Raw genomic sequence first — 25759 nt, 5'->3', positions numbered from 1 at the left:
AGGAATTTTGAATTTCCCGCCCATATTCTTTTTTAGAAATTTTGAATTTCCCGCCAAGTATTTTTCAAGAAAATTTGATTTTCCCGCCATATTTTTTTTGAGAAAATTTGATTTTCCCGCCAATATTTTTCTCAAAAAAAAATTGAACAAATCTTTAGCAATTCAGACGACAAAATGCCAGCAGCCCTTCTCATCTCAGGACCGTGTAAAATTTGTGATCTACCAGCTCACGGAAACCATTTCGGTGTGCTCAGTTGCCGAGCTTGCGCCGCATTTTTCAGAAGAGCTTCTCGAAGTCCTCGGTTTCAAGATAAAGCCTGTGAATATGGGGATTGCCGGATTTTTGATGCTGGAGCGTATGTGTTTGCTGGAAATTGAAAAAAAAAACTTCAAATTTTCTAGATATCGCTGTAAAATTTGCCGACTGAAAAAGTGCTACAAAGTCGGAATGGACGCAAGTAGTGGGTTAAAAAGAATTTTTAAAAAATTTTAATATCTAAATGTTCAGAATTTCAAAAGGACCGTGACCTTATTTCAAGCTCCAATGCATACCTTAAACGCACGAAAGTTTATGCTCCACAAAGTTTGGCAAACTTTCTCGGGCGGCCCGAATTCATAATAAGTTTCGAGCCCGAAAAGGCTTCTCCTTTCAAGACAGTGATAGATGTGACGGATTTGGTTCACAAAGCTGCAGAAATTTTCCAGGAGGTAAAGGTTATTTTTTGGCACAAGCCGACACTTCACGGGCCAATTGATGTTTTTTTCGCATCAAATTTTGCCGTCCTGTAATTTGTCGGTTGCTCGCTATTGTGCAATTTTAAGGACCTAGCCAACTCACCAATGCCCTACAAATACAGCAATAGCCTGGAAAAGCTCACATTGGAAATGGAAGACTTGCGGTTAAGAAGCTCAAATCATAAAGTAAAAATTGTGCGGAATATTGGGAAAGCTGAATCGCTTGTCTTTTTCGAGCAAATGTTCTTGGCGACCGCGAACTGGTACGCAAGACTTCCAGATTTTACAAGTCTGGATCTTCGTGTTAAGGTATGGTATTCGGTATTTAAATTTCGAGCCAACAAAGTCTGTAATTTTCCAGCTGGAAATACTAAAATCCACGTGGATGCTTTGGATTCGACTGAACAAGCTAGCTGAAACAGCACAAAATCAAAGAATTAAAGAAATGGGTGCAAACATTTTTATGTGCTCAGAAAACACTTGTCTGAATGTGCAGGATATCAATGTTGACTGGAGCTGGTGTACCAATTACGGTGCAGAGCAAATGCAAGCGTAAGTTTCAGGTTTTTTAAATTTTCTTAAGAGAAAATTTTACAGATTCCTAATGCCAAATATTGATAAGCATTGGAGACAGCCAGTGGAAGACCTCGTGAAGCTCAACCCAACAGATATGGAGCTCAACTTCATGCTCATTCAACTCTGCCTTAACGATGCTGGCAAGAAATTTCAAGGACGTGTCCTAGAGGCAACTGATAAGCTCTTGCAAATCAATGCAGATAATTTGCATAATTATTATACCAAAAAGTTGAACATGCCATCATACTCTGGACGATTGACAAAACTGATGAAAATCAACCAAATTGTCGAGGAAGATGTGAGGGAGAGAAAGGAAAAAGCGAAGATTGTCGAAGTTTTTGACCTGTTTTCAATTGTTTATTCGCATCCGGAAATGTTTGAGGGCACTTGATTAATAATTGACAATAAAATTTTTGTTAAACAACTTACTAATGAATGTATCCTTGATTTAAAAAAAATCGAATTTTGAATGAAAAATTAAATTTTTATTCAATCATCACTTTTAAAGGTGGAGTAGCGCCAGTGGGGGAAAGTGTTAAAAACTACTCCGATGGTGCCAAAGTGGCCGAATATCATAATAAAACCATTCAAAGATTTTTTTTTGAAAATTGTTTATTTGCTGTCAAAAAGTGACAATTACTCAGTCAAAAATTTTGGCAACTGGACAAAACTTTGACCGGAAATTATGAAAAATCTAAAATTTTTTCGAGTGTTTTATTATAATATTTGGTCATTTTGGATCATAATAAGTATATTTAGGCAAAATCACGACTGACGCTACTCCGCCTTTAAGATATCAAATTTTGTTATTTCTAGAACTGCTGTTTTCCATTGAGAAAACTAAAAAACTCTCACTGAACTTTGGAAGTTCGCTGCTATAATTTAGCATTTAAAATGTTTTTCTAACTTTTTCTTTCAAGTATTGTCAGGGATAAATTTAAAAAAAAACCACCCATGCGTTTTAAAATGACCAAAAAAAATTTTAAAACTTGCCCAACTTTTTTGAGATTTTTTGACTGAAAATTTTGAAAAACCTAACAGGTTTTGTGTTTTTATGGAATTTGTACTTATTGGACTATTATATAACGGCACTCTATTTTTATTTGTTGATCTTTTGATATTCCCTACACCCTAAAACCGCAGTCTATTTATTTTCCTTTCCTTCAACAGTCTGCGTCTCTCGGCACGTTTTATCGGTTCTACACTACCATTGATCATCGTTCTTTCACGTGTTTTATGTATAACTAAAAATGCCACCTGCCCTCTACCTTTCCGGGCCATGCGAGATCTGCGAGCAACCGGCTCACGGCAATCATTTCGGTGTGCTCAGTTGCCGAGCGTGTGCCGCATTTTTCCGAAGAGCCGCACTTCAAAATGCAAAATATCAGGATAGAGTTTGCAGAAAGGGAAATTGCATTGGAAATGATTTGTAAGTGTTTTTTTTGTGTAGAAGCTGAAAACTTGAAAAATTAAAATTGTAAAAAATTTCAGATATCGCTGTAAAATCTGTCGGTTGAAAAAGTGTTGTGAAGTTGGGATGAACTCGAGCAGTGGGTATTTTTTAAACGAATAGAATGAAATTAATTTCATGTCATTTACAGAATTTCAAAACGACCGGGACCTCATTTCGTCTTCCCTCCGTCCAACGAACTACACGAAAACCAGCGCACCTCAAAGTTTGGCAAATTTTCTCGGCCGGCCCGAATTCATTTTGTGCTGTGAGCCGGACAAAGCCAGCTCCACGAAACGTCTGGTGGATGTGACAAGTCTTGTCGATAAAGCTTGGGCGATTTTTCAAGAGGTAATGGAGATATATTTGCGCCTAAAATATGGTGTATTCCTGAAACTTACATCAGATTTCACGCAAAATTTTTAACTATTACTCATCAAGTCTTTCCAGGATGCTGCATATTCATGGAGTCCTAATCATTACCCTAACTCACTGGAAAAGCTAACCTTCGAGATGGAAGAAATCAAATTAAAAGAGTCGAGCAAAAAACTGGAGATTGCGACAACTATTGGACGAAATGAGGCGTTGCTATTTTTGGAGCAATCATTTTTGGGAGCTGCTCAATGGTTTGCCAGGCTTCCAGAATTTTCGATGCTAGACCCGCAAATTAAGGTAATGCTTTTTTATCAGATGCTCTACATATTTACTTGAATTTTTCTAGATAGATATTCTCAAAACTTCCTGGATGATTTGGGCTCGACTGGACAAGCTAGCAGCAACTGCGGATTTTCATAGACAAAAATTGCTGGGAAATGATGTATACATGTGGACAGACAATACTTGCATGAATCCTGGAAATGTTAAAATCGATATAAAATGGAGTTCGAACTATTCTGTGGAGCAGTTGAGAGGGTTATGGCGGCTTTGGATTTTTTAATTTTAAATTTAATTTTCAGATTTCTAGTCCCCGATATCGAAAAATACTGGCGACATGCTCTTTCGGACCTGGTAGAACTGGACCCCACAAACGTTGAGCTCAACTTCATGCTCATTCAGTTGTGCCTGAACAGTGCTGGGCAGAAATATCAGGGCCACGTGCTAGAAGCCACTGAGAAAATACTGCAAATTCAATCGGATAATATGCACGAGTATTATACCAAGAAGCTGAAGCTAGTCAACTATTCTGGAAGACTTGCGAGGCTGATGAAGATCAATAGAGCTATTGAAGCAGACGTGAGGGATCGGAAAGAGAAGAATCATATTGCTAAAGTGTTCGATTTGTTTTTTGTTGAGTACTCCCATCCGGAAATGTTTGAATTTTCTTGATACGGTTTTTTCAATAAAGTTTTCAATAATTTAAAGGATATCCCGATTCCTTTCTTACCCGAAAAGCGCGGATTGAAATTTTTATCTTCTAATTTCTCGAATGAGATTAAAAATAGAGATTAAACCTGAAAAGGCCTTCAAAAATCATGGAAATTGAAAGTGTCCTCCCGATTTTGCAAAATCCTCATTTTCCATGTTTCGGTCGCTGTAGATGTACGGATGATAGTTTAAAAAAAGAATTTGAGTCAGTGCTGAATAAATAATATAAGGTTTTCTTAAAATCAAATATTTATGAAGCTAATACTAAACTGGTAAATTTACAAAAAAACACATTAATGTCAGCTCCTCACAACTGTAAAACTATTAGCGCTTGCAAATTTCAGAGGCGTCCAGTGTGATGGGTAGAAGTCACTTGCAATAAGACCTCCAGATTCCTGCAAAAATTTTTTATTTTAAAGAAAATCAATAATCCAGTTACAAAAATATGATCCCCAGTGTATTTAATATCCAGATAGTAAACTTTGTTTCCTTTCGAAAAATACCCAATCCACCAGCCGAATGTTGAGCGGGGAGCTGGAATTTTGGTGTTTCTGAATGAAAATTTGATATGGGAATGTATAACAGTACCTGTTCAATCTGAAAATAGCTTATTTTTTATTGGAAAGTAAAAAAAAAATGCAAAAAAAGTATGGAAGTCGCCGTAAAAATCCCCGTTGAAAAATGTTCGACAAGGAGCAATTTTCAGCCAGCATTTAAGTTTTTTTAATCTTTCAACTAGGGCTGGCATATTTGGCGTCCGGTCGAACGGTTTTAGAACTCTGAAAAATTTTCCAAGGGGACGGTTTTCACGGCGGCCGACAACTTCCGAGTTTGGCCCATAAAATTTTTTAATGAGTGGCTAAACTCGGAAATTGTAGGTCGCCGTAAAATCCTACCCCTCGAAAAATTTTCAAAGTTCTAAAACCGAAATCGCCCTTTTCCCCGAATCACCTGTGATCAGTACCACATCACAATTATTTTTTGAATAGAGAAAATCGTCGATTGGAGGGTTTTGAGAAATATAATATTCTGCCTGAATTTTTGGAATAAATTTTTTCATATGGTTGAACTGTTGTTAACACTTACATTTTTTCCGACATCTGTAGATAATACTGCATCACTAAAATAAGTTTCCAAAAAATTCAAATCGTCGCCAAATAATACTATTTTTCGATTTCTACTTCCTACTTTTTCTGAAAAAAAAACCTCAAAAGTTGCAAAATAAACTAGTTACATACCATTTTCATTCAGAAATGTTACTGCATTTTTCATAAACTTTGGATCCGACGCATAGAAGAGGTATTCAACAAAATCGCCTCTTCTAGAATGAACACAAGTTCTGCAATTAGTTTTGACAATTTTTTTCAATTGAAAATTCTGCTCTTACACGTGATTTTGATCATCGGAAATTGGCAGATTGCCAAAAATTTGAATCGATGTAGGATTTAAGAACTCGATAAGTTCATTTCGCATATTGGGGAAATATTTCCAGCTCTGAAGAATGGAACCTTAAAAGTTAATTTTACTACAGGAGCGGTATCAGGGCCTGTCGCTTGTCTCAAACCTGCCTTCAGGCTCTGCTCCTGCCTCCCATGGAAGCTCTAACTCACAATTAATTTTTAACCATCAATTTCAAAAAAAAAGTTAGTTTTTGTCTTGATTTCATTGTTTTTGCTGAATTTAATAAAATAATTCTAAAAACAAAACCTGATAATATTTTCCGGAGAGGTGCAAATACTCATCTCGATTTTTTTCCAAACTCCACGGACTCTTATGTAAGCAGCATGCCCTTTGAAATTTCGTTTCGCTGATTGAGCGGGGTACCTGATAATAAAATTATGTAGATCATATTATTGTATATATTTTGTAAATTAGAATTACTCTTTTTTTACCGCTTCAATTTTTTTTCTTATCAAAAAGCTGTAAATTTTCTGCATTTTCTGGTTTTATGTCACCTTTAACAAAAATTAGAAAATCCTCTTTATCTAGCCAACTGCCGCCCAGTTCCACTTCGGAATATCTATGTCCGGCTGCAAAGTTCTTCACCACCAGTGCGATATTTTTGAACGACAAACCCGAATTCCCGTTGCAATTCGACGCCCGAAAAATATTTCAAAAGCGCAATCTAGGTTTCTCATCTTGTTATGGCAAACTACATACGAAATTAACACTAGTAAGACGTTTTGGGTGGGTAGGTGTACTGTAGGGTTACTGTAGTTTTGGAAAATGCGAGTTGTTGTCTTTGGAAGGGATTTTGGGTTGGGGTTAGTGTGGGGATGTTTTCGTGCAACTATAGGAATACTGAAGTTGTACTGTAGGATTACTGTAGGGTTGGTATAAATGGCATTTTGTCATTAGAAGGTATGCGATCTCCCCTAGTATGAAAAAAATATTTTAACACCCATGTTTCAAGCTGAAATTTAAATTTGTATCTTCTAATTTCTCGATCAAGATAAAAATTTGCGATTAACGCTAAACAGGTTAAGGAATCAAGGAAAATGAAAGTTTTCGCACGTATTTACTATCTCCGTGTTTTAGTCACTTCGGATCTCAGTCGAGTAAATGTCACGGTTTACCGGTACAAAATCATTTACAGTCATAGTCTCCTCAATTGCAAATCCCCCAATTTTTTCCAGAACAATGTAAAATTCCACAAAAGAGAAACACTATTGTTTTTAATCTATTCTGCTGATCCAACTTGCTATACCCCTTTCTTAAACTAAAAAAACGAGAAACCAATCAACAAGTCGCTCCTCCCACTTTCCAACCAATCAGTGTCGTCGAACTCCACACACTTTATCTGGTTGGTTTAGACGTGGCCTGGGCGAGTCGCTGATTGGTTGGAGGAAAATGACTATCTAAAATTTCAACAAATGAAACACCCACGCTTCCATTAAGAATTCTGAACTTCTCCATTAGCCTTGGCATCGTTTTTCTCAAATTGTCCAACATTTTCTTATGATACCCATTTTCTATAAAAAACAGAGGGGTCCTGTTCAAATGCTTGGATAAGCCATAGAGGCTTGCAATTTCGAAAATATTGTTCCCTAACTGACTGCTCGAAGCTAAATTGCTGGATAGATATTTAGCAGAAGTGTTGAATTTAATAACAGCTGGTGGATATGGAATTCTGGAAAGTTAAATTTTAACTTTTATTGGAACAGTTGAAAATTGTCAACTTACGCCATAAAATCCAATTTTTTGAATCGCCAATTAAAGTAAATAATACAAATAATTGTTATCCAAATAATATGCACTTTAACAATTTTCAAGCAGTATCTACTGAAATTATTAATTGTCAAAAATTTCAAAAAATGAAACAATCGCATATTCAAGGTGTTCTTGAATTGAATTTGATTGTTTTTTGGCTAGAGCGATATTTTTCTTTCATATTCTCCTGATCCGCAAACCGGATAAGATGCCTAAATTGAAACGCAAAAGGCTTGGGATGAAAGATGAGATGATTAAAAAAGGGCCCGTCATACTCCGGAACATATATTTGAGAGTAATTTAGTGTCCCGCCAATATTGTTCTTAAAAAAACTGAATGTCTGCCAGAACTGTTTTAGAAGGTTCAAATATCCGCCAAAATATTTTAATTTAATTTATTTATTTTTAATTTATTGAAATGTTTTCAAAAAATTTCCCAAAAACAAATTCCACCTGAAATTCAATTTTCCGTCTGAATTATTTTTCGAAAAAAAGATTGAGGATCCACCAAAATATTTTATCAGAAAATTTGAATTCTTGTCATAATTTTTCTCAACAAATTAATGTATTTCCCGCCAATATTTTTTTCTCAGAAAATTTGAATTTCCGCCAAAATATTTTTCAAAAATTTCAATCTTTTGAAAAATTTTCTCAAATGCTTTGAACATCCGTCAATTCTTTTCTTAGAAGACATGAGTTACCGTCAAACATTCTATCAGAAAATTTGAATTCTAGGCAAAAATAACTTTCTCAGAAAATGTGGATACCTCACTGTTTCTACCCCGCGTGTCATCAAAATTAGCAGGAACCACGTTTTCACATAAAACTGGGGCGTCACCAGACATGAACAAGCTAAAAACAAGTGTTGTTTTTTAAGGTTCTAATGATGCTTTATCAAAACACATCTCAACTTGTTGCGAATTTCCGCCATAATAAAGTTACCGACACGTTTCCGTGCGGAACTATATAGTTTTTTTGGCAATATCACCTGTTCCTCATTGCTAACTTCATTTCAAAGATGGACAGCATCATCATCTATGGCTCCATCGAGAAGATTCCTCTGTACAATTGCAGGTGAGTTTAATTTACTAATACTTAAAACCACGTTTTCAGCGCTCACTCCGCTTCCGAATGGAGCGAACTAGATGGGGAAAAGTGGCCGATGGTTGGAGCAGGCCTTATTGCATATGGCATTGTTATTGATGTAAGCTTAATTTTCTGAATGTGCTACAATTTTTCATCTTAGCTTCTCTACCTACCAATTCTCCTGATCATGCTGGAAAAGGAACTTTTCGAAAAATCGTGTTTCAAAATCATGTTTTTGCTCGGAGTCACCGATTTCTTCACACTAATCATAATCTCCATTTTGACGGGATGGTTTGCAATCAATGGCGCTGTGTACTGCACATACCCACGAATAATGTACATCAGTGGGACTATAGTCTGTGCGTTATGGTGCAGTTCCTGCATGTCGGCATTGTTGCTCGTGGCGAATCGTATTCTGGGCATGTCAAAGCCAACATGGGCGGCGATGATTTTTGACGGGTAAGGAACATGAAACGAGTATCGGGCGACCGCGGGACTTCATCGGCCGCGCGATACGGGCGACACGATCCTCGACACCAAAAGCATCACTGACCTGGCTGAAAATACTTGAGAACATATTTTCAGAAAGAAAACCTACATAGTTCTCATGTTCCCAGTTCTCTACTTCATTTTCTTCATGTTCAACACCCCAGTTGTCTTCAGCTCCAAATACTTTGCCTGGATGTACACACCGCTCATCTTTCCTGATAGAAACTTGGAGTATTTCAACCGGCCGCATACTATTAACAACTTTTCGGTTGTCACATTGACATGTATCGTTTATACGCCTTTTCGAATTATAATTGCAAATCAGTTCAAGAAACTTATTCATGGCGATTCACCGCAGCTTCAGAACGCGGTAGGTTCAGCCATAAAATCCCACTAAAATATAGAGATTTCAGAAAACCCAAGTATTCCTCCAGTCGACTTTTATCTGCGCGGTCAACCAGTTTGGATCTCTGATCTACGTTATCATGAATGTCATAGTAGTCCCAGGCTGGCTCATCATGTCTGCTCACTTCATCTGGCAATTCGTACATGGATGTCCAGTTTTAATATATCTTACGCTGAACGAAACAATTCGAGTTCGTTTTGTGCAGAAGTTGAAGCTGAATGTGATCTTTGGGAATAAGGTGTTGCCGAGTACCACAACAAACACAACTATGAATACTCCTAATAATTGAATTGGATTTTTTTCTCGATAACTTTTATTTGTGGTATATCAACAATAACTACCGATTTCCCCATTACAGAAGTGTGTTTTTAATAAAGTTTATATATTTGGTATGTCCAGTTAGATGTCTGTGACGTCATACTTTGAAGATGCACGTAGTTAAAGTACTATGGTATTTCTGTAGGGTTACTGTAGTTTTAGAAACAACCACTCTTTGTCTTTTAGGAATATCGAATTGGGTTCAGAGAGAAAGATATATACTGTTAAAAGATACCCGAATTTCTAGTGTTCAATTTTTTAAAAAATTCTACAAATTGGTATTATGACTTCAGAAGAATTCTCTAGACATTAAGAAAGTCTTTTCCAAAATACAAGACATTTCAGGAACTTTTCCCAATTTCAGTGGTTTTCAAAAACTTCCGAAATAATATTTTACAAGAAACTGCCAAATTTGCCAAATTTTTAAATATTTTAAACGTTATTATTTGCCAAACAACTCCAGCACCAAATAACACCTAGAAAACTTACGACATAGTTCAATTCCCCTGCGCCAACATAAACTTCCACTAGCGGCATAAACTACGGAAACACCAGCACTGGTATATAATCTCTCTCTTCCGCCGTACACTATTTAGTTTTCACACACCATCTTTAATATGCTTCTCCTTCTATTTCTCTCTGTACTCTTCCTAGCACTTTTCTATGAGTTTCACTGGAAACGACGGAATTATCCAGCTGGACCACTTCCTCTACCAGTTATTGGAAACATGTGGTCAATGATGAGAAACAATTCTGGAGTGGAATGCTTTCGGCAATGGACTAAGGATTTCGGGGATGTCTACACATTTTGGTTCGGTGGGTTTTTACTACTAGGTTTCCCGACAAAAGTTTGACAAGACAGTTCACTGGACACAAATTTTTTAGCTGGAAAATTGCCGATTTTGAAAAAATTTTAGTGAGAAGTTGACATTTTGGCGGGAGGCTCTAATTTTTTAGATTAAAACATTTTAGCGGGAAATTCAAATTTTTTGGAAAAAAAAGTTTGGGCGGGAAAATTTGAAATTTTCTGTGAAACATTTTTGCTGGGCTTTCAATTTTTCGTAAGAAATTCAAATTTCCTGAAAAAAAAATCTGCCTATATGTTCAATTTATTATGTACATAATTGCATCTTATCTTAAATACAAAACATTTAATATTAGGAGCAAAATTTGGCGGGAAATTCAAATTTTTTCAAGAAAAATGTTGGCTAAATTCAGATTTTCCGTAAAACAATTTGGCGGGAAATTCAAATTTTTTCAGGAAAAATGTTGGCTAAATTCAGATTTTCCGTAAAACAATTTGGCAAGAAATTCAAATATTTCGAGAAAACTTTTGGCGGGAAATTTAAATTTTCTGGAATAACGTTTGGCGGGAAGTTCAATTTTTTGAGAAAAATTCTGGCAAAAACTCCGAATTTCCGTAAAACAATTTGGCGGAAAACTCAAGTTTTCTGAGAAAATTTTTGGCGGGAAATTCAATTTTTTGAGAGAAAAATTGAATTGAAATTCTGATAAGAAAAATTGCGAATTTCAGGTACCAAGCCCTACATTGTCGTGAGCTCATACAAACGTCTGAAAGAGGCCTTCATCCTAGACGGAGACACATTCGCCGACAAAATTCGCCAGCCCTTCCAAGATCAATTCCGTGGTGGGAACTACGGCGTAGTGGACACCAATGGTCATGTGTGGAGCACTCACCGACGATTTGCTCTCTCCAGTTTCCGAGACTTCGGCTTGGGAAAAAATCTGTTACAGGAGAAAATGCTGATTGAAGTGCAGGACATGTTTGCGAAGTTTGATGCAAACCTTGGAAAAGAGCAAAATCTTCCGGTGGTTTTGTATAACGCGGCTGCCAATGTGATCAATCAGCTTATATTTGGATATCGATTCGATAAGGAGAGAGAAGGGGAGCTGAAAAAGTTGAAGGCATTGATGGAGTTCCAGGAGACCGCCTTCACAACTTTCAAGGTTTATGTGCAATTTTTCGCGCCAGCTATTGGCAAGCACCTGCCAGGAAAATCTGTGGAAGATTTGTAAGTTTTTTACACAAATCCCAAACTCACGGGGCAATATGACCCGACATCTCCCGGGTTCCGCGCCGCATTATGTTTGCCTGTGCGTGTCGCGGAACCCGGAGATGACGGCCCATACACGCAACCTTTTTTTTGTTCTGCTAAAACCCATATCTTCCAGACTCGCAGAGTTCACAGTGGACTTTTACAAGTTCTTCAATCACCAAATCGAAGAGCACCGCTCCAAAATAGACTTTGACTCTGAGGAAAGCCTGGACTACGCAGAAGCCTACCTCAAAGAGCAGCGAAAACAAGAAGCTCAAGGAGAATTCGAGCTGTTCTCTACGAAGCAGCTCTCCAACACATGCTTTGATCTCTGGTTCGCCGGGCTCTCCACAACACACATCACACTGACATGGATTGTCGGACATGTTCTGAACTATCCAGATGTTCAGCGGAAATTGCACAAAGAGCTGGATGAGGTGATCGGGAGTGATAGGTTGATCACGAACGATGATAAGAACAACCTTCCCTACTTGAATGCGGTGATCAATGAATCTCAACGATGCGCGAATATTGTCCCGATCAACCAGATCCACAGTACTTCAAGAGATACTGTAATAAATGGGATTACGGTGAAGAAGGGCACCGGTGTAATTCCCCAGATCAGTGCGATTATGCTAGATGATAAGGTGAGACTTGATCTTTTTTATAAAATTTTTTTATAAAAATTAAATTTCAGGTTTTCCCAGACCCATATGCATTCAACCCGGAGAGATTCTTAGATGCTAATGGGAAGCTCAGAAAGATCTAGGAATTCGTGCCGTTCTCAGTTGGCAAACGACAATGCCTCGGCGAAGGACTTGCTCGGATGGAGATGTTCATTTTCATGTCCAACTTTTTCAATCGATATCAGGTAGGGTTTCCGAAATCTAGGTCTTCCTTGTGGGCGCCGTGGAGGCTCCTTCGCCGGCCTGTGAAGCGAACCCCGAACTTGTCGGCCGCTTTCAAATAACTACCTTTCGCACCACGTTGCGCACAACAGACAACTACTTAGTGCAGCCGTAAATTCTCACTACGCAAACACCGGAGTTCACGCCAAAATGCACAGCTAGGCGTGAAGCGCCGACTCACATAAAAGCCCTACCGCAGGTGGTGTCAGAGTGTCTCATTTCGGCTTGATCTACGTTGATCTACAAAAAATGCGCAGAGTTCTCAACTGATTTCGTATGGTTAAGAACGTGCTGACGTCACATATTTTTGGACAAAAAGTTCCCGCATTTTTTGTAGATCAAACCGTAATGGGACGGCCTGGCACCCCGTTCTACCGAAATCATATGAAATTTTACGTACCTGTTGCAGGTTTCACCAGCGTCCTCGGGTCCTCCATCTCTGGTGAAGGAGAGTTTGCTGAACGTGGCTCCACGGAAATTTGATGCAATTCTCAAAAAGCGACACGTGTAATTTAGACATCAACTTGACTAGACTATACCCACCACATTAAACTCATGAAATTGTCCATCTGTAAATAAGTAATGAACGTATAAAAGCACATGTGATAATATATACAACTGATAACAAATGTTGGCAGCAGCCCTTGTTCTACTACTCACCTACTTTGCCTATTTGATTTTCCGGCAAAAAGATGATATTCTGCAGTTTTTGCATGTTCGGAAGATTTGTACGCGAGAATTCAAAAAGTTGAGGGGTCCCCCGGCGGTTCTGATTTTCGGAACACTTTGGTATTTCAAAAAGGATCCTGTTGGTAGGAACTAATTTTTATATACTTAACACTTTTAAATATTTTAGAAATGGTATACCAAGCCCAGGCATGGTTCAGCGAGTACACACTGGCTCCGGATAACTGTGGTGTGTTGAAGGTAGCGGTAAATGTTGAAGTTTCAGTGTGAAATTGGGTTTTCAGTTATGGTTGGGACCAATACCAGCTGTCAACATTGCGAGAGGGGAGATTGCAAAGGTTTGATTTATTTTGGACGACTGTATTTTTCGGACAAAAAAACCTTTAAAAAATTTGAAAATCTAAAAATCTCAGACTCCCAAACTTAATATTCAGGGTTTTCTATACGATTTTTGAGCTCAGTACTGATTTTTTACCCTGGATATCAATTTTCAGCCAGAAATTAGCCAATGTCGTGAAATCTGGTGTTTTGGGGTACTGTAGTCGGTGTTTGCGGACTTGTGGGGCTACAGTAACCCGAAAACCTGAGATTTTGAGCTAGAAGGATAGGAAATGGGGGAGAATGAGTATTTGAGGTAGGGCTTCCATGTAGGCGCCAAAACACCGGCCGTGCCTGCCTTGCGGCGACCTCCGCCTGCCACCTCGAGCCGCACTTTATTTATAGTGTGGCGCTGAACCCGAAAAGTGTCGGCCGGTGCAAAAAAAATACCAAGCCTTTGACTTCTCGCCATTATGCAGAATAAGGCGAGAGGCAGGCAGGAGGCGCAGGTTCGAGGCAGGCGTCAGGCCCTGAAACCGCACCTGCCTACCGTGGAAGCCCTGATTCTAGGCGCTGAATTCGAATTTCACTATCAAAACTTTGAAATTCACACATAAAATGAGATTTTGACAGAAAATTGAATTCTATGTAGTTATCTAAAATTTTGAAATTTTCAGATAGTCCTTGATAGCTCCGTGAACATTTCAAAATCAAGCCAATATAATAAGCTCAAGGAATGGATTGGAGATGGTCTTTTAATCAGGTAACTTTCATGTCAAAATATTTTTTTAACAAAAATTATTTCCAGCACCGGCGACAAATGGAGGTCACGCCGGAAAATGTTAACCCAAACGTTTCATTTCGCCGTGCTCAAAGAGTATCAAAAGATTTTCGGTGCTCAGGGAAAAATTCTCGTCGAGGTGCTCCAGCTGCGAGCGAACAACAAGTTTTCGTTCGACATCATGCCTTATATAAAGCGATGCGCTTTGGATATTATTTGTGGTAAGATAGGTACCTATATTATTTTTCAAAAATTTTTTTTTCAGAAACTGCAATGGGCTGTTCAATTTCTAGTCAGCGAGGTGCAAACGACGAGTATGTGAATTCAGTTCGAAGGCTGAGTGAGATCGTTTGGAATTATGAAAAGTAGGGCTCCCAGCTAAGTGAGGCGCGGAATGCGGGTCTCGCGCCTCTGTTTGTGTGCAATGAAGTGCGAAGGGTAGTTATTTTGAGCGGCCGACACGTTCGGGGTTCCGCAGCTTGGCGTGAAACGAGTAACTTGGTGTGTACGCAACGCAGTGCTTTTATTATTTGGAAGCGACCGGCAGGTTTGGGGTTCCGCGCCGCACTATATATTTGGATACTTTTTTTGAAATCCTAATTTTCAGAGCTCCCCAATTCTGGCTGAAGCCTATTTGGTATCTATTTGGAGATGGCTTCGAGTTCAATCGCCACGTAAAATTGACAACTGACTTTACTCGGGATGTAATTGAAAATCGAAAAAAAGAACTCAAAACTCACAACTCTGAGCAAAATGAAACCAAGAAACTTGCATTCCTGGATTATCTCCTAAAATCCCAAGAAGAGCATCCGGATATTCTGACGGATGAGGGAATTCGTGAGGAAGTCGACACGTTTATGTTCGAAGGTCATGACACAACTTCGTCCGGGATAACATTTGCCGTCTGGTTTTTGGGACAATTTCCAGAATATCAGCAGAGAGTTCATGACGAGCTGGATGAGATCTTTGGCGAGGATTTCGAGCGGATTCCGAATTCTGAGGATATTCAGAAAATGGTTTATTTGGAGCAGTGTATTAAGGAAACGCTGCGAATGACGCCGCCGGTACCATTTGTGTCGAGGAAATTGACGGAGGATGTTAAAATTCGTAAGTTTTCGAAGAAATTTGCTTTTTTGAAATTTTTTTGTCTAAAAATTAGGGAATCCCAATCTGCCGATTTGCCGGAAGTTTTGATATTTTTTCCGAAACATCAATTTGCCAAAAGTTAAACAAAGATTTTTATACGACGGGAACACTTAAAATTGTGCCTTTTTGAAATTTTTTGCCGGTTTTCTTTGAATATTTTCATACAATTTGCTTACTTTTCAAAATAGATGTAGGAGCATTAGGATGCGTGCAATTTCGCCGATTGAATTTTGAATTCTGAAATTTCCAAAAAAAAATGTGTAAAATCACAATTCACGAGAATTGTTTTTCGGCAAATTCGGCAAATCGGTGAATTGCCGGTTTCCCGATTTGCCTGATATTTTCATTTCCGGCAACTTGCCGATTTGCCGAAAAGTTTGATATTTGGCAAATTGCCGATTTGCCGTTTGCCGAACATCAACTTGTTCAAAGTTTTTAAAGGGGTTTTTATAAAACGAAAACACTAAAACTGAAATTTTTTGCCGGTTTTCTTTGAATATTTTCATAGAGTTTGCTTACTTTTCAAAATAGATGTGAGAGCATTAGGATCGGCAAATAGCCGGTTTGCCGATTTTTAGAAATATTCTTCTCCGACAAGTTGCCGGTTTGCCGATTTGCCGGAAAAAAATCGTTGCGCACTATATATGTTTTTCCAGCTCACGCCACAAAACCTGACCTTCTACTGCCAGCCGGAATAAACTGTATGATCAACATTATCACAATTATGAAGGACGCCCGATATTTCGAAAGACCCTATGAGTTCTTCCCGGAGCATTTCTCCCCAGAGAGAGTCGCCGCACGAGAACCATTCGCATTCGTCCCATTCTCGGCGGGACCCCGAAATTGCATCGGACAAAAATTCGCGTTACTCGAAGAGAAAGTCTTGCTCTCCTGGATTTTCCGCAACTTTACCGTCACCTCAATGACAAAATTTCCCGAAGAAATGCCAATTCCCGAGCTAATTTTGAAGCCGCAGTTTGGGACACAGGTTCTGTTAAGAAATCGAAGAAAATTGTGATAACATTTGATAAATTTATTTGTTATTTGTGTATCTGTGTATATCTGGACTGAGAAAACCTGAAGAAACAATTTTGTCGTAGAGGCCTAGAATTAGTGCAGTTCGCTAAGAAAATTTTGAAAAATAATAAGCTATACATTTTGCGACCAAGATATCCAATCTGACCCGCTCTAGGGGGGTATGAAAGTAATTAAACAGGTGCTGAATCTGTGCTGAAAAGCTGGAACAGAATATTTGTTTATATTCAAGTAGCAAAAAAGTGTCCTAACATTTTTTGGTATAACAATCTATTTTTAGGTCCAAAAATGTACCCATAATATTTTAAAAAATTAAGCTACCGCATGGCATAGCAATTCTGCCAAAAGGGGTTTTTGTTTCAGAATTCAATTTCAACAGGTATAACAGGCACAAAAAAACAAAAACAAACATTTTGGAACTTTAGGAGAATTTTCGTAAATTTGGATTCTAGATTTTTTATAAATTTTATTGGTTTCTGGACCTACAAGTTGTTCAATTTACAGACGCGCTAGAAGGGTTTTTGTGTCGAATTCCAATTTCAACAGGTACTACTACCCTTGCGAAAAAAGGGTGGTACAAAAATTTTGGAATTTTGGGGGAATTTTCATAAATTTGGATAGGGAATTTTTTTCTAAGATTATTGGTACGTTTTTGGACCTATATATCAATTTTCAGACGCGCCTTGCGAAAAAAGGGTTGCACAAAAATTTTGGAATTTTGGGAGAATTGATATGGTAAAAAATTGCTGATTTTTTTTAATATTAGGGATACATTTCTGGATCTAGATATTCCATCCCAGCCGCGCTACAGGGGTTTTTGTCTTGAATTCCAATTTCAACAGGTACTACCCTTGCGAAAAAAGGGTGGCACAAAAATTTTGGAATTTTGGGAGAATTGAACTCATTCCTTCTCTTTTTTTCCCTGAATCTTGCAAATTTGGCAAAGCGAGGCCGCCAGATATTTCGAGAGACCCTACGAGTTCTTCCCGGAGCATTTCTCCCAGAGAGAGTCGCCGAACGAGAACCATTCGCATTCGTCCCATTCTCAGCGGGACCCCGAAATTGCATTGCACAGAAATTCGAGTTACTCGAAGAGAAAGTCTCACTCTCGTTGATTTTCCGCAACTTCACCGTCACCTCTATGACAAAGTTTCCCGAAGAAATGCCAATCCCGAGCTAATTTTGAAGCCGCAGTTTGGTACACATGTTATTTTGAGAAATCGAAAAAATTGTGAAATAACATTTAATAAATTGGTTTATTCGAATAATAAAGCTAGTCGTAGGATTTTGTATTTTGAATATTTCACCAAAAACTTGTCACATCAAGCATAAGACTATCCACTTTGAGGATTCCGAAAATTGAGATCATAACGAAGGAGCAGTTGACGTGTCGGATTTGTTCCTGAAAGAAATTTGTAACTTTAGGAATGAAATATGTGCTTAATCACGGTGAAATCGCAACCACGGGGGACTGGTAACGATGCACCATGTTCCTGCGAATTAACTGTTTGTTTGCTTGTTTTAACGCAATTTTTCGATAAACTAAAATAGTACCAAAAGCTTGTCAACGATATCATCGACTTGTCTACGTTGATAATGCCGAAAAAGGAGATCATTACAAATGAGCTGACCACGTGGCGAATGTTCACCTGTAATGAATCTCTACAGATATATCTACATTGGTTTTGGGAAATTAAGCAAAGTGTTAGTTTTTCTAGCAAAGCAATGCAATTTAAATTGAAACCATACCATAATATAGTTCAGAGCCATCATAACGTTGCCAAATCGTTCTCCAACATCATCACTGTCAAGGTGGCACACATGATGAAGAGCCCGGATCAGACGGTTGCGTTGAGCAATCGCGATACGGCGACCATCCTCGCTGAGGCGATAGTAGGCTGGAATTTAAATAGTGTTGAAACTGTTTAGATTACGCTTTTAACAAAACATAAAAACTTCTTACTGAGCTTTTACAAAACAGTTAAATTTAGGATAATAATCAATTTCTTTTAAATATAGAAACGTAGAATAATGTCTGTTCACTCTAAAAAATAGTATTGATCTTTCTTGATCTGTTCCATATAGAATTCAAAAGGAGCCTGAAAGCTGCCGTTTGCCGTAAAATTGTCGTAGAAATTTGTACGACCAACGGCGATTTTCGGGGGCTGTTTGGGATCTTTATTGCATTTTTCAGCGAAAAAAGTAAAACTTTCAGCTTAAGTGAACTTTTTCCTACATTTCTACAGTGCGCGCGCTTGCTATATGACCCCCCTAAATTTTGGCAGTATTGAAAAACTCCAAATTTTTCGTGGAAAACTATTATGATATTTGGAATCAGGGTGTCGGAAAACCTATAATCCCATGTTTTTATGAATTTATCATAAAAATTGAAAGCACCCGACCAATATTTCAAAAATAAGACCGCGCGTTTGCTATAGGACCCCCTGAGGTTTTTGAAAATTTTCACCGAAATTCTCGATTTTTTGAGCTTCTATGGAAAAACCAAATTCAAAACTGTGTTTAATTACACTTTCAATGAGAAATTGTTCCGATTTATAACTTTTCAGAAAAATTCAAATTTCGATTTTCACTAATTTTTCGCATTTTCAGACGTTTAAGCTCGAGAAGAAGCTCACGTACCACTTTTGTGCTTCAACTTTTATCACCTGATTTGAATAGTAGTTTCGCAGAGTTTCGTAAATTTTGAGCTGATTAGGACAACTTAAACTCATTTTACAGCACGATTTACGCAAAGCTTTTGCCCTGTTTTCAATGCGCAAGCTTATTATGGGCTCATATCTGAGCTGCCAACTGATAAATCTTTTCTACAGTTATCAGAGTATTTACCTTACACGTTTTGCTAACTGTTTCAGGCATGCAGTCACTGAGAAAAAATTCGCTCAACCATCTACTGTGATCGAAAACTCACTCAGCACAAAAAGGCTTGAGAATGTACTGCAAATTGAGAACTCGCGATTCGTCGCCTTCAGATGGTTGAGCGAATTTTTTCTCAGTGACTGCATGCCTGAAACAGTTAGCAAAACGTGTAAGGTAAATACTCTGATAACTGTAGAAAAGATTTATCAGTTGGCAGCTCAGATATGAGCCCATAATAAGCTTGCGCATTGAAAACAGGGCAAAAGCTTTGCGTAAATCGTGCTGTAAAATGAGTTTAAGTTGTCCTAATCAGCTCAAAATTTACGAAACTCTGCGAAACTACTACTCAAATCAGGTGATAAAAGTTGAAGCACAAAAGTGGTACGTGAGCTTCTTCTCGAGCTTAAACGTCTGAAAATGCGAAAAATTAGTGAAAATCGAAATTTGAATTTTTCTGAAAAGTTATAAATCGGAACAATTTCTCATTGAAAGTGTAATTAAACACAGTTTTGAATTTGGTTTTTCCATAGAAGCTCAAAAAATCGAGAATTTCGGTGAAAATTTTCAAAAACCTCAGGGGGTCCTATAGCAAACGCGCGGTCTTATTTTTGAAATATTGGTCGGGTGCTTTCAATTTTTATGATAAATTCATGAAAACATGGGATTATAGGTTTTTCGACACCCTGATTCCAAATATCATAATAGTTTTCCACGAAAAATTTGGAGTTTTTCAATACTGCCAAAATTTAGGGGGGTCCTATAGCAAGCGCGCGCACTGTATATTAGTTTTCATTTCAAAAAGTTGTATTATCACAATGACATTTACAGTTTTGTTTTACATTTGCCGCACATGCAAGACCGTAGGTAAAATTTAAAAAATGCTTTTCTATATTTTTATGATTTTTTTAAATTTGCAATTTGCAAAACTGACAAAAACGACCTAATCAAATTTGAATTCCCGCGCAAATGAATGACGTCATTTTCGACATTTTTGCGTCTTCTGGCCCAATTCATAAGTTTTCAAAATTGAAAAAAAAAACAAATGAAAAATTTTCAACATTTTCAAAAAAAATTTTTTAAATTTGTATTCAGTCATTACGGTCCATTTTCTATAATTTACAGCAAAATTTCAAAATGAAACTACCCCACTTACAAACATGCCAAACACAAATCGCTTTCAGCAGACAAAATTCCTCATGGGACGGAGCAAGTTGAGCAAACGGCACGCAGGTTTCCCACTGATGAAGGATGAGAGGCATCAGAGTTCGAAACTTCATAAGATCGTCCTGACTTTGAAACAGCAGATTTGCATTCTCCTCGTAGCCTGTCAATGGTGTGGGCACCATTGGGATAAAGGTACCATCGCTCAGGACGAGCTCGTTGTGCTCGATTCCTCGTCTGCAAGAATTCAATTTTCAGGTTGATTTTTCAAATCTGTACTAACTTATAAGTATAGTATGCTGAATTGATGACAAAATCTACAGCGCACACGAGACGGTAGCAGAAGACCTGGAAAATTGAAGTTGCATTTTTCAGAAGAAAAAAAGTTTGCCAACTTACACTATCTGCATAGTTCATCTCGTCGAATCCGGGCATACCACGCGCGTAGTCCATGATCATCACAAAATCGTGCTTCGACATTCCTTGGCTCAACTTGTAATCGAACATTTTCAGCGGAGCATTTTCGTATGGCTAAATTTGATGTTTAGTTGAGCCCATTACCCAAAATTCTCACCCATTCCTTGCCACTCTCCAGCACAATACTGATAGGCGTCTCAGCGTACAGTAGCCGTCTTCGATCACACATGGATGCTTCCAGTTTCAAGAATTTTGTCACTGTTTCTTGATTTTCAGCCGATACATTTTCTGATGGTTCTGATGATGGTCCTGGTGTGGACTGAAAAAATTCATTTAGTTTTTTTTTTTAAGAAATTGGATTTTGAAAACCTCATTTTCCATTTCAGCATCCGATTCTTGAGGATCATCATCATTTTGAATTTCTTCGGAATTTTCTTTGACATTGTCGCCGAGTACTGATCTTTTGCGAATTAATCCTTTGGAAATCCGGATGTAGTTTTTCCGCTCGTTTTTTGATTTCACCACTGAAAAATTATTACATTTTTGAAAATATTAAGTGTGGATAAATTTTTTAAAGCTTCAAATTTTTTTTTAAATTTTTCACAACAAAAAAAATTTAAAAATTCAATTAAAATTTTTCATTGAAAATTTTTTAAACTTTAGTCTTGATATCCCATATATTTTTAGTATATTTTCTTGTCGATTTTAAGATTCATTTTTCAAAATGTTTTCGTACAAACTCACACAATGGCTTCATACCAATATCATGGCACTTTTTGAGCCGGCAAAATCGGCAAATCACGCGAGAATCACAATGAACACGACAGGCATCCGGTTGGTCAATACACTGATAGTCGAGCTTCATAGATACGGTGCGACGGAAGAAGGCAGCACAAGCCTGAAAAATTTTAGGTTCAATTTTTTCAAAAAGTGATATTTATTGAAATAGGTGTGGAAAAGTTGCAAAACAAAATTTTTAGTTTGAGAACCTTCCGTAAATAATTATAAAATTCAATTTAAAATACTCACCTTGCAAGTTCTGGCTCCAAAATGATTGCAGGAACTATTCGAGGACGATGAGCACACCTCACAAGAATTCGGGTTTGTGGGCATTTTTCTGAAACATGGAACATTTTTATATTTTTTATTGCAAATTGAAAAAAAAGAAGTCTATAGCCAAAAAAACGCAAATAAATGCAAACATATTGAACCTCATTGAAACAAATTGGTGGGTATCGACGAGAACGAGGGCGGTGAGAGACAACTAGGTACATAAGAGACGCAGACACATCGACAACAATGTAGTCTCTCGTGGTAAATGATCGACAGCGGCAGCGGCAAATCATTTACTCCGATAATGAAAAATGATGAGAATTCGATTAATTGTGGAGAATTGAAGAGTTGAAAAATTTATCTGACACGGGCTCCTCATAAGGCGTGAGATTTTCAACATGCCCGCGAAATTCAAACATGAATTCTTTTCGGGAAAGCCAAAATCAACAGGAACAAATAAAATTAAGTTTTGAAAAAGGTGTTAAAAGATGGTAGTAAAACAACAGAAGTTAAAAAAGAAACGGAGCATTAATTTGAAAAGTCCGCTCAGGGTGATGTGGTCAACTTAAGGCGTGCATATTTACGTGAGCGGGGTTTTTTTTTCACATTTTGTTTTATAATGTAAAAAAGTCATTTCTAACATTAACTACCACAGACAACTTTTCTGGAAATGTTTGATTTTTTTCCAGTCAAAAATTTTCAGAAAGATACACACTTTCAACAAAATGCATAGTCACAGAAATTCTGCAAAAACCTACATTTGAACCAATTTTACGGGTCTCGAAAATTGTGAAAAACGCACAGAAAAATGTCCAAATTTTTCGAATTTATTTTTAGTATTTCAGAAAATGAAAAAAATAATTACAAAACAATTGTACGTAATAATTTATTGTTTGAAGTTTTTAATAAATGATTTATTTTTTACACATAAGCTATACATTTAATTGCTCTCAGAATTCCACTCGAGTTGTTTTTTTTTCTATTAAAACACATAAATCACTGGGTTTTTAATTAATTTCGGTTTTTCTTTAAAATTGTGATCCAAAACTAAAAGTTGCATTCCACTGGGATCAAGTTTATAATTTTCTTTTTACTATATGTGTGTTTTCAATCTAGATATAGTTCCGCATTTTCAAATTGCATTAGGTTGCCAAGTTAGTTGTTTTTCAGTGTTTTTCCAGTAGACAGTGATAATTGAATCGCCTTCGAATTTTAGACCTTTGTGATACTTCCTTGGTGTTCATATATTTTTTAATTTTTTTTTAATTTTGCTCATTTAAATAAAATGGGTTTCAATCAAACAGTTTTTTTTTGCTTTAAAATATTAATTTTCCAGAAATGGATAATCAGCCTATCATGAATGTCTCAGCTTTAATAGTCACTGCAATTGGGGTATTTTCGTCGTTGTTCGCATTTGCTATGAACATTTATATTCTGAAAAATTTTGAAAGGTACCTTTTTGAACAGCTGGTCAACGCCAAGTTTTTTTTATTTAGAAAAGTTTCACTGTATAATACAAATCATAGGCGTAGATAACTCCGCAATATTTCAGGAAAAAAAACGATATGGCCCTGTTCCGGTTCCGATTTTTTTTGGACGTGGTTCTTGGTAGCACTACTGCGGTTTATCTAGCATCAATGGGAATATCCGCAGTCTATATAAAAGAATCTACCGAGTTTGCCAATTTCGTATTTCATATAGGATTTTTCACCTCAAATATTGGAGTTAGCCGATCACTTATTACTTTAGCAATTTCAATTGAAAGATTTGTCGTGAGTTTTTTGTTTTCGATTTTTCTGCAGAATGTGTTGCTCGTAGGGCTTCTATGGTAGGTAGGCGTTTCAAAGTCCGACGCCTGCCCGCCTCACGCCTTATTTCTGCATTATGGCGGAAAATCAAAGCTTTGGCGTCCAAACGACATTTTGCGAAAGGTGCAGCCGACACTTTTCGGGTTCTGCGCAGCAGGCGCGGCTCGCAGCGCGAGGCAGCCGTTTTGGTGCCGGCATGGGAGCCTTTGCTCTAAAGAAGGGTCGAACCCGAGAGGTCCTCGCCTGTCTGCTCATTTTGCAAGCTTTTTACCACTGATCCATATGGTATGCGGCCGACATCTAACCGGGACGCCGCTCCTCACTACAATCCCTCACAGCTCAGAATCTGCTCGAAATCATTGTAGAGTGTTCGATCTTGAGCCAATCGATTTCAAATTTTGAAGAGACCATAACCGGCTATAGCGTGAAAAAGTGCTTTATGACAATAACCTTTCCATTTAGGCCGTTTATTTCCCAATATTATTCCTCCAAAAACATCCATTCTTCCCGAACTCGGTGATTCCGATCATTGCAATCGGCTACGGTGTCTTCGAGTATCCAGTTTTGTATAGTTTTTGCAATTTTGAACTCAATATTCCATACGGATGCGTAACTCTTAGCTGCTCACTGAATTTATGCTTTTATCAATATTGGACAACTTATAAAACGGTAAGTCTTCATTTTCTGGTTAATTGAATAGTAAGCGTTATTTCCAGATCGTGTATATTCTGACTTTTTTATCCACGATTGTTTTGACCTGTAAGCTTTTGCTGAAAATCCACGAAAGTCAGAGCAACAATTTGACTCGAGTAGGTCAAAAAAATTATTTTTACTAATTTTTTAAGTTACGTGAAAATTTCAGGCGAATCGACTTGCACTCATCGACTGTATTGTCATATTTTTGTTTGATTTTTTCCCAATATTATTTGAAAAACTAGTCACTCAGAAAAATATATTCACTCCTCGGGTACTAAAAATTTTTTTTATATTAAAAAAAGGTTAAATTTTCAGAATTTGGGCTCCTACAGCACCGTCACCAAACTGAGCGGTTGCGCTGTTGAGGCGTTTTTAGTTTATCGGACTGTTATTAGAAAGCAAGATTTTGTGAATGAAGCGACAACAAGCAAGGTTTCAAGCATTTTAGTTGTGAAGAAAGTTACGTCTTGACTAGTGTGAGCAGCCGACACAATTTGGGACAAAGTGCTGACAAGAATTGAAATAAAGATTTTACCAGAAACCACACCTCGTCCATCCAGGGGTGGGCGGCAAACGGTTTTTCCGGCAAATCGGCAAATTGCCGGAATTTAAAATTTCTGGCAAATCGACAAACCGGCAAATTGGCAAATTGTGGTTTCGCACTTTTTTTTTTGGAAAATTCAGAATTTCAATTTCGAATGTTCCTACATCTTTTTTGAAAAGTAAGCCAACTCTATGAAAATATGTAGAAAAAACTGAAAAAAAATTCAAAAAGACACACGGTTTTTCCGGCAAATCGGCAAATTTCCGGAATTTAAAATTTCCGGCAAATCGGCAAATTTCCGGAATTTAAAATTTCCGGCAAATCGGCAAACCGACAATTTGCCGAGCGGCCGCCGACCCCTGCGTCAATCCCTGTTTCAAAGAAAATAATAAAATCCTAATGTCCTGCAACTTCTGTGTTATGAAACTATTTTTGTTTAAATTTTTACTATTTTATGAAAAACCAATACAGAAAAAAAATACACAAAAAACATGAAACCGAGAACAGAGAAAAATGGTGTGAAAATGACAGATAATCGAGATCAAAATCGGAATATTCAAAAAGTGAGTTACGACAAATTATGAGGATAAAAATAAGTAATAGAAGACAACAGAGAACCCGAATGAGATTAGGATGA

The 25759-nt window shown here is 37.5% G+C and overlaps 8 protein-coding genes and 1 non-coding gene across 13 annotated transcripts; 6 read left to right on the top strand and 3 right to left on the bottom strand.

Annotated features, from left to right (window-relative positions):
* The first annotated feature begins 156 nt into the window (after nt 1-156).
* Nucleotides 157-1764, top strand: nhr-184 (Nuclear Hormone Receptor family). Of its 2 annotated transcripts, NM_001028755.2 has the most exons (6): nt 157-356; nt 403-461; nt 509-708; nt 823-1044; nt 1097-1287; nt 1333-1764. In NM_001028755.2, exons 1-6 carry the CDS (start codon nt 175-177, stop codon nt 1700-1702), a joined length of 1224 nt encoding a protein of 407 aa, NP_001023926.1. In that variant the 5' UTR covers nt 157-174; the 3' UTR covers nt 1703-1764. The 2 variants fall into 2 exon arrangements, 1 of the variants encoding a protein (NP_001023926.1); NR_133577.1 differs by having other exon boundaries at nt 175-356; nt 509-1044; nt 1333-1702.
* A 752-nt stretch (nt 1765-2516) lies between these two features.
* On the top strand, nt 2517-4125 carry nhr-133 (Nuclear hormone receptor family member nhr-133). Of its 2 annotated transcripts, none has more exons than NM_071201.7 (6): nt 2517-2740; nt 2803-2861; nt 2913-3112; nt 3212-3433; nt 3483-3673; nt 3718-4125. In NM_071201.7, exons 1-6 carry the CDS (start codon nt 2562-2564, stop codon nt 4085-4087), a joined length of 1221 nt encoding a protein of 406 aa, NP_503602.1. In that variant the 5' UTR covers nt 2517-2561; the 3' UTR covers nt 4088-4125. The 2 variants fall into 2 exon arrangements, 1 of the variants encoding a protein (NP_503602.1); NR_133576.1 differs by having other exon boundaries at nt 2533-2740; nt 2803-2865; nt 3718-4119.
* A 237-nt stretch (nt 4126-4362) lies between these two features.
* Nucleotides 4363-7534, bottom strand: svh-11 (Putative galactoside 2-alpha-L-fucosyltransferase svh-11; the record flags this gene model as incomplete). Of its 2 annotated transcripts, none has more annotated exons than NM_071200.2 (9): nt 4363-4521; nt 4566-4660; nt 5078-5159; nt 5213-5319; nt 5365-5465; nt 5514-5620; nt 5834-5950; nt 7013-7256; nt 7310-7534. In NM_071200.2, the coding sequence occupies 9 exons, from the start codon at nt 7453-7455 to the stop codon at nt 4426-4428; spliced, it is 1095 nt and encodes a 364-aa protein (NP_503601.1). The 2 variants fall into 2 exon arrangements, with proteins under 2 accessions (NP_503601.1, NP_001303775.1); NM_001316846.1 differs by having other exon boundaries at nt 4467-4521; nt 4566-4677; nt 7310-7455.
* Nucleotides 7535-8353: 819 nt separating this feature from the next.
* Nucleotides 8354-9605, top strand: srt-40 (Serpentine Receptor, class T; the record flags this gene model as incomplete). Its single annotated transcript, NM_071199.2, has 5 exons — nt 8354-8409; nt 8449-8539; nt 8582-8880; nt 9007-9280; nt 9324-9605. The coding sequence occupies 5 exons, from the start codon at nt 8354-8356 to the stop codon at nt 9603-9605; spliced, it is 1002 nt and encodes a 333-aa protein (NP_503600.2).
* Nucleotides 9606-10234: 629 nt separating this feature from the next.
* On the top strand, nt 10235-13200 carry cyp-33C12 (CYtochrome P450 family). Its single transcript, NM_071198.3, has 5 exons — nt 10235-10450; nt 11169-11667; nt 11828-12338; nt 12389-12562; nt 13009-13200. The coding sequence occupies exons 1-4, from the start codon at nt 10252-10254 to the stop codon at nt 12458-12460; spliced, it is 1281 nt and encodes a 426-aa protein (NP_503599.1). The 5' UTR covers nt 10235-10251; the 3' UTR covers nt 12461-12562; nt 13009-13200.
* Nucleotides 11858-11965, bottom strand: Y5H2B.8. The gene has a single exon (NR_068633.1). It is a non-coding gene; the product is annotated as an Unclassified non-coding RNA Y5H2B.8 (non-coding RNA).
* A 19-nt stretch (nt 13201-13219) lies between the features above and the next one.
* Nucleotides 13220-16638, top strand: cyp-32B1 (Cytochrome P450 4c3). The gene is made up of 8 exons (NM_071197.9): nt 13220-13411; nt 13456-13526; nt 13571-13624; nt 14282-14367; nt 14413-14606; nt 14651-14750; nt 14993-15492; nt 16188-16638. Exons 1-8 carry the CDS (start codon nt 13228-13230, stop codon nt 16547-16549), a joined length of 1551 nt encoding a protein of 516 aa, NP_503598.1. The 5' UTR covers nt 13220-13227; the 3' UTR covers nt 16550-16638.
* A 1169-nt stretch (nt 16639-17807) lies between these two features.
* Nucleotides 17808-22150, bottom strand: nhr-13 (Nuclear hormone receptor family member nhr-13). 2 transcript variants are annotated; one of them, NM_001029098.6, is made up of 10 exons: nt 22051-22150; nt 21766-21919; nt 21391-21545; nt 21179-21340; nt 21004-21135; nt 20888-20952; nt 20597-20841; nt 18316-18464; nt 18121-18215; nt 17808-17968 (listed from the first exon to the last, which is right to left on the bottom strand). In NM_001029098.6, the coding sequence occupies exons 1-10, from the start codon at nt 22132-22134 to the stop codon at nt 17932-17934; spliced, it is 1278 nt and encodes a 425-aa protein (NP_001024269.1). In that variant the 5' UTR covers nt 22135-22150; the 3' UTR covers nt 17808-17931. The 2 variants fall into 2 exon arrangements, with proteins under 2 accessions (NP_001024269.1, NP_001024268.1); NM_001029097.6 differs by lacking the exon at nt 18121-18215 and having other exon boundaries at nt 17809-17968; nt 22051-22138.
* Nucleotides 22151-23412: 1262 nt separating this feature from the next.
* srbc-42 (Serpentine Receptor, class BC (Class B-like)) lies at nt 23413-25049 on the top strand (the record flags this gene model as incomplete). The annotated part of the gene is made up of 6 exons (NM_071195.2): nt 23413-23525; nt 23627-23846; nt 24345-24551; nt 24599-24691; nt 24745-24849; nt 24894-25049. 6 exons carry the CDS (start codon nt 23413-23415, stop codon nt 25047-25049), a joined length of 894 nt encoding a protein of 297 aa, NP_503596.2.
* Nucleotides 25050-25759: the final 710 nt, after the last annotated feature.

Source organism: Caenorhabditis elegans, chromosome V (genome assembly GCF_000002985.6).
Source record: "Caenorhabditis elegans chromosome V".
In the NCBI taxonomy this organism is placed as follows: Eukaryota; Metazoa; Nematoda; class Chromadorea; order Rhabditida; family Rhabditidae; genus Caenorhabditis; species Caenorhabditis elegans.
This window is presented reverse-complemented; position numbering and strand designations above follow the sequence as displayed.